Below are 16,543 nucleotides of genomic sequence, written 5' to 3'. Positions count from 1 at the left end.
CTCCAGGGCAAGAGATGTGCTTGCCCTCAGCTGCCTGGCAGGGCTCGGCTCCATACTACACTGTCTGCTGCCTGGAGCCCGCCAGCCTCTTCCAGAAGCGCTGCTGCCAATAATTTGAATTGGGCTCTTAGGGCGGGGGGGGGAGGAACATGCCACGTCAAGGCAGCGCTGGGTGGGGTTTGGAAACACAGTTTGCAGACAGTTTCATCAGCTGCAGGGTTCCCCTCCCTGAGCAGGGCAAGAGAACCTTTCAGGCAGCAGATAATGATGCGAAATGCAGCTGTATTTGCATGTGCTTTTTCCCCTTTTCTGACCTGTACCATCTTGCGCCCAGCTGTTGAGCTGCTCTCCTTCCAGCAGACAGCCTGTGCTGGGAAGCTGCTGTTTGGGGGGGGGTCTAATACTTGACAATGCAGTTGTTGCAAGATTTCAGGAAGCACAAGAAGCTCATCGTGGTGCGTGCAGCTCTGCTGGTAATTGTCAGAGGAAGGAATTATGGAGTCACTTGCATTAATGACAGTCCTCACGTTACAAAGTGACAAGTTTCCCCAAAGTCATCACATAAAGAGAAATAGCAACCAGTCTGGCAGGGTTGTCTCACGCTCCTGTGACAGCGGCACGTCTCATTTCCTAAGTGTCTGGCAGGACCGGACTCTGCAGATGTCACTACTTGACACAAAAACAAGTTGAGAACAGGCAAATCCCTTCAGTGACACAAGTCACTTCCACAGGGAAGCCCTTCTGCCTCTGCCTGTCCCAAGGGAGCAACCTCTTCTCATGGAGAGAAGGCAGTCACAAACCCCTTGATAAGGTCAAAGCTATTTTAAAAACAACCCACCAGTTAGACGTGTGCCCTAGAAAACATCCCTTTAATTAGGCTCGGGGGAATTTGTGGCTGGGAGGAAGCACTCGCCACAGCCTGTTCCGCCCACAACAGCCCAAACTGCTGTGCTCAGGGTGACGTGGCTGCCTGTCACCCCAGGCTGCACACCCAGGCTTGCTCAGATAAGCTGGGAGAGCACGGTTGTAAACAGCAGCGCGCATGCATTCCTTCCACGCCACTGGATGGTATTTATAGGGCTGAATGCAGGAAGCTCGGGAAGGGGTGAAGGGCAGCCATCTGCAACCGTGACCCAGCTCCAAGGGCAGCAGGGCAAGAGCCCAGCTCTACCCTCGCTCATTGTACAACTCAGCCAGCAAGCTCAATAAAACATCTTTATTCTGTACATTTATATATAGATGCTTGGGGAACAGGGACAAACCCCAGCATTAGAAAAATTCAAGACAACAAAACAGCAATTATGAAGAGCATGGCACCAAGAACAGTCATGCCACAGATGGCAGGGATGAGGTGAGACCAGCCATCAGCTATTTCAGAGAAGGTCACAGCACCCCATGCCCACTTTGGGGCAGAAAACACCAGGACTGCTGCAAACAGGTGGAGTTCCCCCTCCACCCCCTCAGGCAGCTTGCTTTGTGAGCCACTAGCACCAAAGGGAAGAGCCTCCTGGCAGCTGGGTCTGTCCTTCTTGCAGGCCCAGGTGAAAAGACCACATCACTGTAACACCCAGACCACCACCAGGATGGGAAGAAAGAGGGATCCTGCTTGAGCAGTGACCCTGAGCCAGCAGCTGCCGTCTCACTGCTGGGCTGATGGGGAAGAAGGAGATTTTCAGCTATGTCAGTGCTCCCCACAAGGGACAGGTCATTCCTGTTACGACTGAGCTGCCTTTGAATCCCTTCATTGATACCACCATTTCACTGGCTTCCCCACGCCTCAGCACGCTCTTCGCAGGGTGCAGTTGCCACCTCCCCACCTGCTAGAGCCCACCCCAGCAGAGAGTGCCGCTTTCTGACGTCCACAGAGCAGCACGGGCTGCTCAGCCCTGCAGGCACTGCCTGTGCCAGCAGCCCAGAAGCTGGACTTGCTTTCAGGATAGTAGAAGGGCTTGTTTGGGTGTCCAAGTGCTATCACAGGCCCTTCTCTTCGTTCAGGGCTGGCAGGCCACCATGCCATGCGATGGGGCTGGCTGAAGGCCTGTTGCTCACAGCTGACACATTTGGTCTAACAGTCAACAATAAAACCAAAAGCCTATGTACAGCTAAACAGCCCCTGCTGCACCCTCCAGGCTGCAAGTGGCCCAGAGTAATGGTCACACAGGGAAGCTGCACGACAGCGAGTGGGAGACAAACGTGCTCCACTCTTTGTGCACAGAGTCCTTGCTGGCAACACCAGCTTTCCTCTGACAACAAACCCCAGTGGCAAGGGAAAGAAAGGAATTCTTCCTCCAGGAGAAACAGAACTAAAGTCACGCCACTGTCAATTCACATCTAAACAACTGAAGCCACCTGGTCCTGTGTTAGTAACACAGCCTGTCCTCCTCACACACAAGGCAAACGTGAGGAGCGAGCTGGGCTGGGCCCTGGAACAGCCACACCAGGGAGCCCACTGCAAACCACTGCTGCCGATGTGCAGGTGACACCCGCAGCTGAACATCCATGGAAACAGCCTGCACACGCCAGCACAGGCCCAGGCCCCACTCTGCTCCACGGAACGGCCTCCTGCCCAGCTGCTCCAAGGAACGGATGCAAGTGCAAACTCTGACGTTACGTCGGGAGGCTGTGCCACTCGGAGCAGCCACAGCTTCCCGGGAGTCAGAAAACAGAATGCTGAAGGAGTGCGTACATGTGAGTAGGGAACTGGACGTTTGTCCAACAGTGAGACACTCAGATTGGAGTAATGCAAAACCAACACACAAATGGACACATAGCAGATTAAAGCCAACCAAGATTAAAATGGTTAAAAAGCATCCTGGATGCATTCTGAGAGGTTCAATCAAGGCCCTGCTGTGGGTAGCAGGGCCTCTTGCATCCCCTGCCCAGAAGGCTGTGCTGCAGGATTATTCAAGAGAGGATTGTTATCAATCCAGTGCTCAGAGAGCAGAAATGGAACCAGATCTTGTGTTAGAGATGGAAAAACATCTCTTCACTGCCAGTCTTCAAGGGTTCTGCTCCTCCCAACCAGTAATTTTCAAACAGTAAACAAAGCCAGAACTTGCCTGCCCAGGTCTGCAGGTGCCTCTGATCTATTCTGAAGGAGGGCAGGCTAACAAAAGCTGCAGGTGATGTGGAGAACATGCTTAACTTGCCCCACGTACGGCACTGAATGCAAGAAACTCTCCCAGGCTCCATCTCACAGTGCGGAGAAGGGACACCCACACTAGAATGGGACAGCAGCAGCTCCAGGCATCACTCAAAAAGCCACAGGAGCTTCCATCCTTCTCCCCAGGTGTTGGTGAGTGGAGATCTCTCTGATCTAGTGGTAGTCAGAAGCTCAGCTGTCCAGGCCCCAGGGACTCCTCCAGGCCATTTTCTTTGGTGGTGATGGCTTGGAGGTCAGTGACATGCCCAATGCCTTTGGTGACTCCTTCACGGAAAAGCAACTTGGCTCCGATCTTCAAGTATTCGGGGTGCTTGATGAACCTGAAGCGGACGACTGCCTTCTCTCCTGTCCGCAGCTTGTCCTGAAAAGAAAAAGGGGAGAGCTTAGACGCATCTACCATACCAATGTATGCGGGAGAGGTGCATGTGGATGCTAAGAAGATGAGACAAATGAGCAAGTTGCCTCCCTCAGACTACATGGCTTGAGCCCTTCCCATTATTGTATGGATAAGAGGAGACAGGAAGACACAAGCTCTGGAGAATGGAGGGTTCATCTCCCTTCACAGTCTTGCTGTAGTCCATCATGCTGCTTGTTTTGTGAGAAGGGAATTCTTTAACATGTTCGGAGGAAAAGCAACCAAATGGGCAGGATAAAGGGATGGAGTGTGCTCCTAGGAAGGGACACAGCTACTCAGGATACCAGTAGCCCCTAAGCTTTACTAGAGGGCGTGGGGGAATCCAAACAAACCCCACAGGGAGGTCCATCTTCCTCCTCTTTCCTCTCATGCCTACCTTTCCATGGATCTTCTCTACGATAGCAGTCTGTCGTACATTCCCCACGTGCACCGTCACCTGAAATCCCTTCCGGAAAGTCGTGGCATGGAACAGCAGCACGATCTCAGCTTCAAACACTGAGCAGATGGTGGGGTTCATTTCTGGGCTCACCATGACCATGCCCTGCACAACAACCCAAAGCTCAGACCAGTTAGGGCCAGTCCCCTCGCTTCTGAACAGCCCCCAAAACCCACAAACACATCTCCACCCTGCGACTCGGTCTTGCATCCCATTCTCAGCCTTGTACACATCCTACTTTGTAGCCTGGCCATTTACTCCCCTTCCAGCGAGTTTCCTGCAAACATCTCCACTTCATTCCCACCCTACCAATGGGGGATCTCCAGGAAAGCCTCCAGTCCTGCTCATAGGACAAGTGAGCAACCCAGCAACAGCAGGACTCACCTTCCGCAGCAGGGAGCGGTCGAAGGGTCCGAGGGCCAGCGTGGCTGCCTGCCCAGCCCGCAGCACACGGCAGGCAGAGCGGTTGCGTTGGATACTGCACACTTTCAGCCGGAGGAACTTCCCGTCATCAGTGGGACCAACCACCAGGTTCTCCCCTTCTCGGCAGATCCCACTGCCCAGGGCAGAAGAGCAGGACAGAGTTCATCAGGAGACAAAGAATACATTTCACCCTCCAAGATCAACCTGCACAAACTCCCCAGGGCCAAGGAGGTGAGTGTCCTTGGACTCTTACTCGGGACCAACTAACAAGGATGCAAAGCTGGTGGGAACAGGGATTTCCTACATTAGGAGCGAAAGCCACATTATCACTCCTAAGAATACCAGGTATCCCTCAGACAGGGGCCATTATGTCCCTAGTGCTCTGCCACTCTGCATTGTTTCTGCTGGAAAGACTGCAGTTGACACCTGTTCTGTGTGGATGCGCTGGTAGCCATACTGCTCTGATCAGTCCCAAACACTGAGGGACAGCCGCCTTCTCATGGGGTAGCATGCAGATAACCTCTGCTGGGATCGGAGGACTTGCCCTCTACCTTTTCTCCCCCTGCCTGAGGAATGAGGAACGCAACGCCTTGGGATCACAGCTAACCTCTGCTGACTCTGGGTCCCAGCATGCCTTCTTTCAGTGCACTACAGGTCACATTCCTAATCCAGCAACTTTAGAGCAGACTCTCTCCCTGCCAGCCCACGACCAATGGTCTGCTCCTGACACCTCCCAATACCCTGGGGAGCTTTACCCTCACTTGGCTCAGTCATCTGGCAGCAGTCAGGACTGAGCCTCACACTGCTTCCATCTGCAGCGGGTGACTTGGACCTTGTGGGAACTCCAGCAACCATTCACACCCTCTCTTGTCTGCCTGGCCTCACTTACCTCGACAGAGTTCCTCCCACAACAGTCCCCACCTCTGGCACAGTATAAATTTCATCGACCTGCAGCAAGACAACAAGAATAAGCTGCTCAGACAGCTGTGAAATATCACTCCAGAATGAGAACAAGGTGCCCACCCCTTGTGTGGAGTGAGGTGAGCCCTCTGATGGACATCAGACACCATCTCAGAGCTTTCACTAGTTCCCACTGCCTTCCCATTAGAAGAACCTCTGCCATTTAAGTGGCAACCACAGAAACAATCTTATCTCTGAGACAGGAATCCCTTAGGACAGAGCCCAGCCTAACAGGCTTTTTTCGAGGAGCGAGTCCTTTCTTTACTTTGACATCTCCCAATAGTCCAGGAGTTCACCATGTCCCTCCCCATGGTGTCCAGATCCCCCAGAGTTTTGTTACGTGTCACAGCAATGAGTGCAGTACCAGAACTGGAAACCAACTACCTCTACACACCTGAAACTCTGTGAGTTGCTGCATTAGTTCTTCCTGCTCTTTACTGTTGGTCAGTGGAGGGAGGATGTTGAGGAAGACTTTTAAGAGATCCAGGTTCTCCCCAGAGACGCTGGACAGTGTGAAGATTGGGGTGATGCTGTCAGACACAAACAGACAGGAGTAAGCAGAAGGCCAGAGCGCAGCTGCAGAAGGTGGCTAGGATTCTGAATCTATTGAGTCCAGCAAGAGGACAGATACTACAGCAATAAATGGCCAGAGCAGGAGGGCACATGGGCCACTACTCTGCAGCAACCCCTGCCTCAACGGTTGGTCGAGGCACCAATCCCCTGCCAACCCACGCTTCAGTCATGGAAAAGTAATTCCAGTGCAGCCTTGGGCACCTGCGGCTTCCAGAACCCAAAAAAAGGCCTGGGAGGGGAAAATGCCTTCTTGGAGAACGCAAAGGTAGAAAACTTGATGAGGAGCCAAGATGTTCCAGATGTGGTCGCCTCCCCTGTGGCCACCCTTCCCCAGCTCCGCACAGCAGCCCAGTCTGAATCGCCTGCTCCCAGCAGAAGAAAGAAATTGTCCCTTACTTGGGAGACTGTGCGAACTGCTGTGCTGCTGTAACAGCATCGTCATCTGAGTTCACAAGCAGGGGAAGCTTGTTGCAGCCTGGCTGCTTGAGGATTCGCTCCAGCTGCTTCACTGTCCGTTCCACGGTGGCTTTTGAACACAAGTCAACTTTACTGATGACAATGAAGAAGGGGACCTTGAGGGCCATGGCCAAGCCCAAGTGCTCTCGCGTTGTCCCTGCTGCAGGAGACAAGTGAGAGCGTAGGTGCAGTAGGAGTCACCACTGTTGCTTGTTTATGGGACAGCTACGTCTCCTGACTCTCCCACAGGCCCACTCTAGAGATTTCACCCTAACTGCTTAGTCCATCAGGCAATGAAAAAGCAAAATTATTCTTTTAAACAAAACCAAACATCAGTCCAGAAAAATAAAAACCACCAAGAATTTTTGTGACTGATCTCTTTGCTTCAAAAAGATGCAGTAGTTTTCATTCTTCAGCTAGTTTGACAGAAAACAGTCACAAAAATGTCAAGGAAAGATGTGGGAGAACTCCAGCTGCCCTTTGACAAGGCTTTGGGATTCAGCACTCCTATGAATATGTCAAAGTTTTTGGTTGTTTTTTTTTTCTGACAAACACAGCCTCAAATTCCAAACAAAGACTCTGCTCAGGGTACAGTTTAATGCAGTCTACAGCTGATAAGAGGATCCCAGCTCTGCTCCCCTCCCAGGCACTCATAGGCTCCAGCTTACAAGAAATCAAGAGAGGCTTCCAGACTAGTATTTTTTTTTTTATGACAACTGTTCCCAGCTAAAAAGGACCCACTCCCCCTATTCTTCATTTCTCTTCACACATTGCTGTCAATCCATGCAGGTAAGGCAACACTCACCAATGCCAGTGTTGGCGCTAACCACCAGCATAGCGAAGTCCGGGCAGTAGCTGGTGAGGCCAAAGATGGTTGTTTTCAGATACTTGTGGTGGCCAGCCAAGTCAATGAAAGTGATCATTTTGGAAGAACTCTCACAGATCTCTTCTGCTGTTCGGGAGTCACTGTAATTTACCACCTGAGGAACGTAAGGACTCAGTGAGAGAAGGAGCCTCACCAGGCAAGTGAAGAAAACCCAGCTCTTATCTATCCACTTTGACCTTAGAATTAGTGAGGAAAGATCACTCACCATAGGTGCAAGAAACAACATCTGTTGCAAATGGGTAAGGTAGCACCAGGTTCAGCCCAAAGGACACAGAGCTGTGCTCACTCACAGTTGTAACAGGAGAGTAGTCCTATTCTCCTCCAGCTTTCTGAGTTCAGTAGCCCACTCTCTCACCTCTCCTTTGCTGTTGAAGCCGAGGATCTCAAAGCTGATGCTCGATGTTCTTCCTGACTGAATTTCATGGAGATGCCGGAAGAGGTTGAGGCGTGCTCTGCCCCGCCCATTGTCCAGCTCTCCTTGCGTTAGGACACCCAACAGGGTTGACTTCCCTGAGTCCACGTTCCCCAGCACAGCTACTCGCAGGTCTAAGAACTGCAGGAAGAAGAACAAAGAAATCATGAAACTTAACTGCTGCTGTGCTGGGTGTGCATGAACACTACATGACAGTGGAGAAGTGCCTCAGAGAGCTTCCTCCATGACGGACACTGTGCAGTGTAATCTTGCTCAGATTCTGCTCTTGCTCCAAGCAAACCACTGCACAGGAGTTGTGATACACTCTCTAGAATTGTGCTGTGGCATATCAGGCTTTCATATCACAAAAGAGGCCATTTGCTGCAGCAGGACCTCTACACCCTTCCTTGTTTGCACACTAGCCTGCATCAAAACTGTTGCTGTAGAAGTGAAATAATTTCTCGCTTCTGATCCAGGCAATCTCTCCTACCAGTATCTGCCTCAACCACAGTCTTGGAGATGAAAAGCGTTATCATCAAGCCTCCCTCTGGCAGCTCTTTAAAGCATCTGCTATAGGGCAATCTATGACAAAACGCCTCTAGGGTTTGAGCTCCCATCCCAAAAGGAAGCTGCTTGCACAAAGCCTCTAAGTCTCCAGCAGGGGAGGATGGCCAAGTCGCAGGTCCCTACCTGCTGGTTGTCAGGCACCTTTCGGACAAGCACCTCCGTTATCTTCCTGGGAACGTCGCTGTCGTAATCAACCTCCCTCTCCCGCAGCACCGTAATGTCAGCCCCAACCCTGCCACAAAGACGAAAGGAAGGAGTGAGACACACACTTGTACTTGGCAGCTCTTGCACCTCTACAATCACAGCTGGCAAAGTAAATGGGATGAAAACTGGAAATAGCAAAGAAGGAGCCTCAAGCTTCCAGCTAAAAGCCTTTGTATTTCCAGAGCCTCATGATTAGGGAATTTCAGTCATACAGGGGCTTTGCAGAATGGAGCCACCAGCTCCTCAGGGGACTCCTGTGGCCAAGCCTCTCTACTGGAGGCTGTTTATGCCTGCAGCTCCTGCAGGTGAAAGGGAACACATACTTCTCTGCCATACGGCGCAGTGTCTTGAGTGAGGCACGCATCTCTTCCTCTGAGAGGCCCACCAGCAGCCCGTTGTCCTCCACGCCGATCTGATAGACGGCCTCACCTCGGCCTTCCTGTAGTCGCCACTTCATCTGTGTCACCAGGTGCTCAAAGCGATATTGCGAGGGATTCACTAGCTTTAGCTGTTTAACAGAGGGGGTAGTTACAGTCATAGCCTGGATGCTGAGGAAATCCCGTTGCCCAAGCCAGCAACTCCCTAACCCAACACCACGAAGCAATGCCCCCAACTCTGACCCACCTCTAGAAAACACAGCCCATGTTAGCGTCTGCACAGAAGCTATAGGACTGGTGAGAAAGGATTTCACAAAGATGCATATATATGGGAGAAAAACTTCTTGCATCTTGCCAAAGGGGTTTGTACCCTGCCTGCTGTGGGGGTAAAGACAGCACTGTGGGACCTATCTTTGACACAGGAGCCAAATAAGTGCAAATGGCAGGACAGCCACAAGAAGTGACAAATGATTATCAGGGACACCTGCGGCTCTCTCTCGAAAGGAAGATTTCTGAAAAACACAATGGGTCTCATCTCCTAAAACAGATTTCTAAAAACGAGTACTGAGATCAAACTCTTCCAGTTCAGCATGCTGTCTATTGCTAGGTACAGAGACACAGAAGATGACCGATAGTTCCTTTGTACAGTGTCCACTTTTCTGTACCTTCCTTGAACATGTTCCCCATATGCTGTCTTTCGTGAAGTTACTGCAAAATAACCCTCTGGGAGCAAGATCTCCTTTTGCAACCTCAAAAGGCTCACCTTGTATTCGATGTTCCCATCTTCTGCCTGGTCAGAGAACGAAACAAGACAGAAAGGTTAGATGCTGTGCCAGCAAGGACTTCTATACTCTGCAGCACATGCTGACAGTTTCAGAGAGAGGGGAAAGTGACAGAAATATACTGTGTTAGGTCACAGCCTCTTCTCCCATTCATTCCTACACTCAACCGGAACTTACTTTAGGTTTGTTTCTGATGTTTGTATGTCACATCATGAAAAACAGAGGACAAAACTAGAGAGGGACACGGTATTACTGTTTTGGGAGGATTTTTTACTGCCAATAAAGAATACAGACAGTCTAACAGTCACAGCGAAAGAGTTCCAGTTTCAAAAGGGCACAGGCCAGCAGATGACTAAAAGTCTCCTCCCTCACCCATCCATGACCCACAATGCCACCCACTGCATCCCACTCCCACCCTACCCAGCAGCTTCCATCCACCCAATGTGCACAGAAACTGGGAACAGAAGCCGCTGGCTCCTCTCCTGCACACTGATACCCTCCCTCAATTATTTTTTCATTGACTCCTTTCCATATCCTTGTGTCTCTTCTCTCTGCAAGAGAAGGACTACAGGCATAAGGAAGCAAGCTACTGACTTCTTTGCAGTACAGCAAGCTGGTCACTGGCCTGGCAGTTCTGGAGAACCAGACCTAATCGGGACTCCCTTTACACAATGTGCTCAGAAGAACTTTCACAGGAAGGGCTGGAGCCAGATGGGGTTGTCACAGAAAGGCCTGTGTTCTCACCAAGCTCACTCAACAACAACAGGCCCCAGCTTTCCAAAGAGAACATATAACCAATATTTAAGTAGTTTTCCCCCTGAATTGGTCTAAGGGCCACTCAGAAAGGGCTGAAGCCTGCAGGAAGTCAAGTACTCTGGCAGACTAAATGGAGCTGCCAACACTAAGCACTTCCTTTTCCTCAGGACACCAATTTACACGTCAGGAGAGGCGATAGCCCTCTCTTTGCCTTCTAGCTCAGCTCCTAACCACAGCGGTGCTTACGGTGGCAAAAGACCAACAGAAGGAAGTTCTGAACTGTCAGCTCAGCTCTCAGGCAGCAGAGCTATGCAGTGAGAAAAGGGTACTTGCGGAAGGTTTTCCTCCCTTACCAGCTTTCCAGCTCTAAGAAAAACACATTCATATACTGTGCTGTCGTCTAAATAAGGGGGTGGGTCTCTTTGAACACAGCTGAGACTAGAAAAGCAACAAGCCTAGACTTGCTGGGCCACATACTGCACAGGGTAACCAGGGACAGGAAGCTGTGCTCAAACCACAGGGGGCTGTCCAGCCTCCAGCTGAAAGGAACAAAAACTAAACTGCGGCTGCAGGGAACAATCCTGCCCGTGGAGAAGATCTAACAGTAGCAAAGTGCCGTTTTCCCTTCTTGCCAAGAGCCACAGCCCTGCCTTGTGGAGGAATCGCTCCCTCCCAGCTCAGACTCTTATATTTTACAGAAAGCTCACTGACTGGGGCCAAGCAATCAATGCCAGGGGAATGTAATGCTCCCTGCAGTGACAGTCCCATTAGTGCAGTGCCAACTGCCTGAACTAACCAACACACCCACTTACTACCAATGCCATTTTTTCCTCTGCAAGAGGCAAGTGCCTCGGACTCTGTCAGTACCATCTGTATCTCCATGTAAGAAAACAGTTGTCAAATTAGCTGGGAAGGGAGTCACTAGAACCTGCCGAACAGTGTCTATGACTTTGGCAGCTGGAAAGGGGCTTACACCCACGTCTCTCAGGGAGAGATGTGAACAGGATGCTCGGGACTACGAGTTGAGCAAAGCTTTATTTCCGAAGCTATTTAGTTCCCAGACGGCAAAGCACCCACAGACAGATGCCAGGCAGCGAGATACTACCAAGGGACCGGCTTTGGCGGACCACGCAGGCAGCTCGCTAGCACTGGGGGCTGCCACGTCAAACCCCGGAGGAGACACCGGGCCAGGAGGAGACACCGCTCCCGGGGCCGGGGCTGCAGGGCCGCCCGCCAGCTGCTAGCCCACCCCCGGCGCGACCCCGCACCGACAGCGCCGGGACCCTCTCCAGAACCTGCCTCCAGCCTGACCCGCCACGAAACCTGCCGGGGCCGGGCTTCACACCGAACCGCTCGGTGGGGGCCATCCCTCCGCCGCCGCCCCCCGCCCTCGGGCCCTGCCCGGCCCTGACAGGAGCGGCGCGGGCCCCCGCGGCGCCAGGCCCCGGGGCGGGGGTCGCCCCCTCCGCGGCTGAGGGGACGCGGCGGCCATCGTCCCGGCCGGGGGAGCTCACCTCGGGCGGCAGGTACGGCGGGTTGTTGGCCTTCCCCCCCCGGCTCCGCCCGTTCTTCTTCTTCGCCTTCGAGCCGCCACCGCTGCCACTGCCGGGCGCGGGTCCCCCGCGCCCCCGCAGCGCCCCGCCCGCCCCGCCGGTCGCCGGCCGGCAGCAGCCCCCGAACAGCTCCGACACCCGGGAGTCCATGGCGACCGGCGCGGCCCCGCCGCCCCGGTGCGGCGTCCGCTCCCCTCCCGGGCTCCCCGCCCCGGCCCCACCGCCCCGGCCCCCGCGTCAGCAACCGCCGCGCGGCGCTACGGGAAACTGAGTCCCGCCCGCCTACAGCTCCCAGCAGGCACCGCGGCTCCACGAGCCCCGAACTACAGCTCCCGGCGCGCCCCGCGGCGCATCCCTCTCGCTTCCTTATGGGCGCCCCGCCGCGCGGGCGGATGGGAGTTGGAGTCCCGGGGAGGCGGCGCCGCCTGGCGGCCGCGGCGCACAACACGCAGGGGTGCCGCCGCTCCCCCGGCCCGGCCCTGCCCTCCGGGATCCGCCGGTGCCTCCCCTCGCCGTGCTGTGGAGGCGGCGCCCAATGGGGCTGCGGCCACGTTGTTTCCAAACACGGCGGCTCTCCCTCGCTCCCCGCCTCCCAGGGGAGGAGGGCCCTGCCGCGGGGCGATGGGAGCTCCTCTACAGGGAGAGCGGAGACAACGGGGCTGCCAGCTGCAGGGGGAAGGAGTTTAACGGCTCGGGGGCGGCCGGCGGGGCTTTGTCCCCTAAAAGCCACCCACCTCGCGGGTGTGCTCCGGGCGGGCCCCGCCATAGGGCGGGGGGGGAACCCCGGCTAACCTGTTTACCGGAGCCCCCCGGGCCGCCCTGCAAGGGAGCGGCTGGGCTGGGCACCTGGGACTACCGCGACCACCGTGGTGCCTCTTCAGCACCCCGGCAACGACCCCTGCACAAGCCCGGGGCAGAAGCCAGCCCACCAGCTCTGCTCGACTCGAGTCGGCTCAGCCCGACCCGTTTGCCGGAGCTGGGCTGCCCGCGGGCCTTCCCCCTATCGGGCCGGTGCGGTGCGATCCGCCGGGCGGAAGGCCCCCTGCTCCCCACCAAACATGGCGCCTGCACCGCCGGAAGCGGCGCGGGGCGGGCGCTCCGCCACTCCCATGATGCCCCGCGGCGGCGGCCATTCAAATTCCAGCCGGCCGCCCTCGGCTAGGCAGAAGATGGCGGCTCCCGGTGTAGCGGTCGCTCCCGCCCGAGCGGCTTCTCCCGTGTCCCCGCTCCTCATCGCTGAGGCGCCGCCGGCCCTGGATCGTGGTAGCGGTGGGATGAGGCCCTGTCGGAGCGGGCCCATGGCGGCTGCCTGCCCCTCGGTGTCTGTGGTGTTCCCGGGCGCTGTGAGCCGGGAGAGCTGCTGCCGCTTCGCCTGCGAGCTCCTCAAGCACGTCCTACACCAGCGGCACCAGCTCCCGCTCCCCTACGAGCAGCTCGCCTACTTCTGCCGGCGGGCGGCGCAGGTAAGGGGCGCCGGGGCGGCCTCGGGGGAACCCTGGGCCCAGGGAGCGGGGGGGGGGGGGGGGCGGCGGCGGGGCCGCGGCGTTTTAAATATTCTAGCTGAGTAACTCGTAATATGTCGGCTGCTTCTGAAGTAAAGCACTCCTAGCTGTGGCCTTAAATGTTGCCGCAGCTTCATTTAAGAGAAATAAAATTAAAGCTTTAGGTTAGGTGGTGAAAGGGCTCAGCAAGTTACTGTTTATCTCTTGTCGTCCCACTTTCTGCTCAAAGCATATTAGTATTTTGTTTGTTGCTGAAACAGCTCTAAGAAAAGGTTTTTTTTAATCTTACATGATTTTGGAGTGTTAGCTGATCTTTAAGAGATGGGGTTTCTAATTCCTGGGGGAGTTCATCAGTACCATGATTCAGATTGAAACTGACCAACTCTAGAGCAGCCTTTTTATTTTGATCTCTGGAGTCTATATGTGGGTATCTATATCTCTTAAAAGGAGCATAAAACCCTCTGAACCTTCCTTGACTTTCAGGGATGGCATAGGCCATGCTTTCTGAAGAGCGTATTAGGACTAATATGTCCCGATAATGAGATGTACTAATACTTTGGTTTGTTTTGTTTTCCAGGATGGAGATGTGATTAAGAAGCCACGCTCCATGGACGTGGCAAGCAAGAAGTGCCAGCAGGTGCTGACGGAGCTGGAGGGAGTGCTCCAGCACTTGGAAGTCATGTTTAGTTTGACATTGGTTCCTCGGGTTCTTATTCTACTTGGAGGCAATGTCATGAGCCCCAAGGAGCTCTATGAGCTCAACTTGGAGGGTATCTATGAGGGCAGTGCTGAGGAGAGCCTGAAAACTGCATCCTGTGTTCGCAAGCTCTTTCACTCGCTCTTCGTGGCAGATGTCTTCAGTGAACTTAAGGCTCTCCCTGTCACAGGCACTGTTGTTATGCTCCAAGGACACCGCGATTGTGGTGTTGATTGGTTCCGGCCCAAGCTCAACTATAAAGTGCCGACCCGAGGGAGGAAACTAACTGTTAACTTGTCCTGTGATGGAGACATCAACATGCGTGCCTCATCTCCTCAGCATATGACTTCTACTTGGGAGGACTATGTATGGTTTCAAGCACCTGTGACGCTCAAAGGCTTTCATGAATGATCTGTGGTCTGTAGAACTTTAATGGAATATTGAATAACCTTTGGTGCTGCTTTAAGCGATAATAACTTTATCAAATGTAACCGCGTATTCTTGTCTGCCTGGATCTCTTCCCCAGGGCATCTCCTGTCTTCCTGTAGCTGGACTGTGTTCATCTGTCTGCATCTCCTGAATTGTTGTTGAAACCAAATACCCTTTAAGGCACGGTTGCACACAGGGTACAGTGATTCTTTAGGGGCCTGAGTTGTTGCACAGGAAATGATTTAGTGTGCTGGGAGTAAAACTTTCCTGCCACGTACTTGCTGAACTGGCAAATACTGGATACAGTCTTCTCTTTCCTGAATTTTAATGTGGCCATTTCTCTGGTAATAAGTACTACATTAGCTGATTGCTTGGGACTCTAGGTAATGTATGTTATTATTAATACGCTTGGTTGGCCTTTATAGTAAAGGCTATAACCACTCTTACCTACCCTGTTCCTGCAAGGATGCTTTCCCTGCAGTCTGATCAGGCTTGAGTACTCAAGTGTTTGCCCATCTATTTGTTAAAATTAGATTTCCTCATAACTCCATTTCAGTAACTTAATAGTCCAAAGAGTGGGACTTAGCAATTGGGAGGTCTTGTACCTAGTATGGTCTTGTACTGGTGATGGAAAGAGGTTGAGCAGCCCTGTGGAGGTAGGGAAGCGCATCTTCCTAATTTTTCTTTTACTAACCATTAGTGTAACAACCCTGACAATCAGATATACAGTTAAAATTAAAAGTAAGCGGTTTCTGCTCTAACCCTCTTCAGAGAAAGTTAGAACTCCTGCCCCAATATCCTAGTTTATTCTCACTTAAAACAACAACAAATAAGTTAATTTCTTGCTTACTTTCACCTCTTAGAAGTCTTAGCCTCCAAATGTTTCTGAAATCTGAAGAAGAGGGGAGGGGACTGTGATCAAGTTCAGCACTATCTTTACCTGTCAAATTCCTGTTCTAAATAAGAATGTATTGCCTGGAAGCAGAACTTGAGCCCTTTTCTTCTGGTTTGGTGTCTAGTGTAAAATGGGACAGGGAGGGAGAGAAGCCCTTACAGCACAGTGTGTCAGAACTAGATATCTGCTGGAGTTATCTTCAATCAGCTGGGTACTTATCTGTAATGAGCTTAATAAGCTCCACATAGCTCTATCTCATCTGAAGAGAAACTGGAGCCTTCTGGTAGTGAGGTTGCTCGTGGTTTCTTGCTAGCAAAAATTGCACGATGGGGTGGTAAAAATCCTTTGAAAGGAGGGTAAAGGTTGAAGTAACCCTCTACACTTGGTGCACGTTTTAACTTTGACATTTTGTAATGGAATGAGATTGTAGAACTAGAAGGAAATTAAGTCGATATTTTTGAGCTTGGAGAACACTAGGAGTGCCGTCTCTGCCTTATTTATCCATTTACAACTGTTTACAACGTGTAGTAACTGCTAAAACTAGCTCTAGGGGAAAAACTGCTAGAATGAAGAAATCTGCCTTACGTGCAGCTGCCCACTTGAATATGTAATCGCTTGAATTGAATGAATGAAATATAATCTTGAATGAAATATAACTTGAACATAGGAGTGTTTGTGCTCAGGAGATCAAAACCCTTTATACCTCCACCAAGGCTGCTTGTAATGCATATTTAAGAATGCTAGCACTCAAGTACTTAAAGAAGCTTTTGAATAGAAGCCTTAGTTTGGAGGAACAAAGGGCCAGTTTCTTTCTACTCTTCCCCAAATGAGTGCAATGTTACTGCATTAAACTGTTTACATACTCTTATACTTGAACTATGAATGCAGCAATGATATGGTGCCGGGAATGAAAGAAGACAAGATGCTTTTCTTTTTTTTTTCTCCTTATGAAGAGCTTTAGAGCTTGATTAACAAGTTTAGTATTATAATCATTATCAAAATAAAATGCTGGTTTCTGTATGTGATTACATTGGATTTATTTAATCCCTCAAAGTAG

At 52.3% G+C, this 16,543-nt stretch overlaps 2 protein-coding genes across 2 annotated transcripts; one reads left to right on the top strand and one right to left on the bottom strand.

Moving 5' to 3' along the window:
- Positions 1–1,202: 1,202 nt before the first annotated feature.
- GTPBP2 (GTP binding protein 2) lies at positions 1,203–12,128 on the bottom strand. Its single transcript, XM_054194705.1, has 12 exons — positions 11,925–12,128; positions 9,636–9,662; positions 8,819–9,003; positions 8,415–8,523; positions 7,668–7,865; positions 7,232–7,406; positions 6,367–6,586; positions 5,792–5,927; positions 5,327–5,385; positions 4,399–4,570; positions 3,955–4,119; positions 1,203–3,524 (listed from the first exon to the last, which is right to left on the bottom strand). Exons 1-12 carry the CDS (start codon positions 12,111–12,113, stop codon positions 3,327–3,329), a joined length of 1,833 nt encoding a protein of 610 aa, XP_054050680.1. The 5' UTR covers positions 12,114–12,128; the 3' UTR covers positions 1,203–3,326.
- Positions 12,129–12,436: 308 nt separating this feature from the next.
- Positions 12,437–16,405, top strand: MAD2L1BP (MAD2L1 binding protein). Its single transcript, XM_054196468.1, has 2 exons — positions 12,437–13,426; positions 14,043–16,405. Exons 1-2 carry the CDS (start codon positions 13,022–13,024, stop codon positions 14,571–14,573), a joined length of 936 nt encoding a protein of 311 aa, XP_054052443.1. The 5' UTR covers positions 12,437–13,021; the 3' UTR covers positions 14,574–16,405.
- The last annotated feature ends 138 nt before the right edge of the window (positions 16,406–16,543 follow it).

The sequence above is a fragment of the Rissa tridactyla genome, chromosome 3 (assembly GCF_028500815.1).
Source record: "Rissa tridactyla isolate bRisTri1 chromosome 3, bRisTri1.patW.cur.20221130, whole genome shotgun sequence".
Lineage (NCBI taxonomy): Eukaryota > Metazoa > Chordata > Aves > Charadriiformes > Laridae > Rissa > Rissa tridactyla.
Note: the sequence above shows the minus strand (reverse complement) of the source record. Positions and strands in the feature narration are given on the sequence as shown.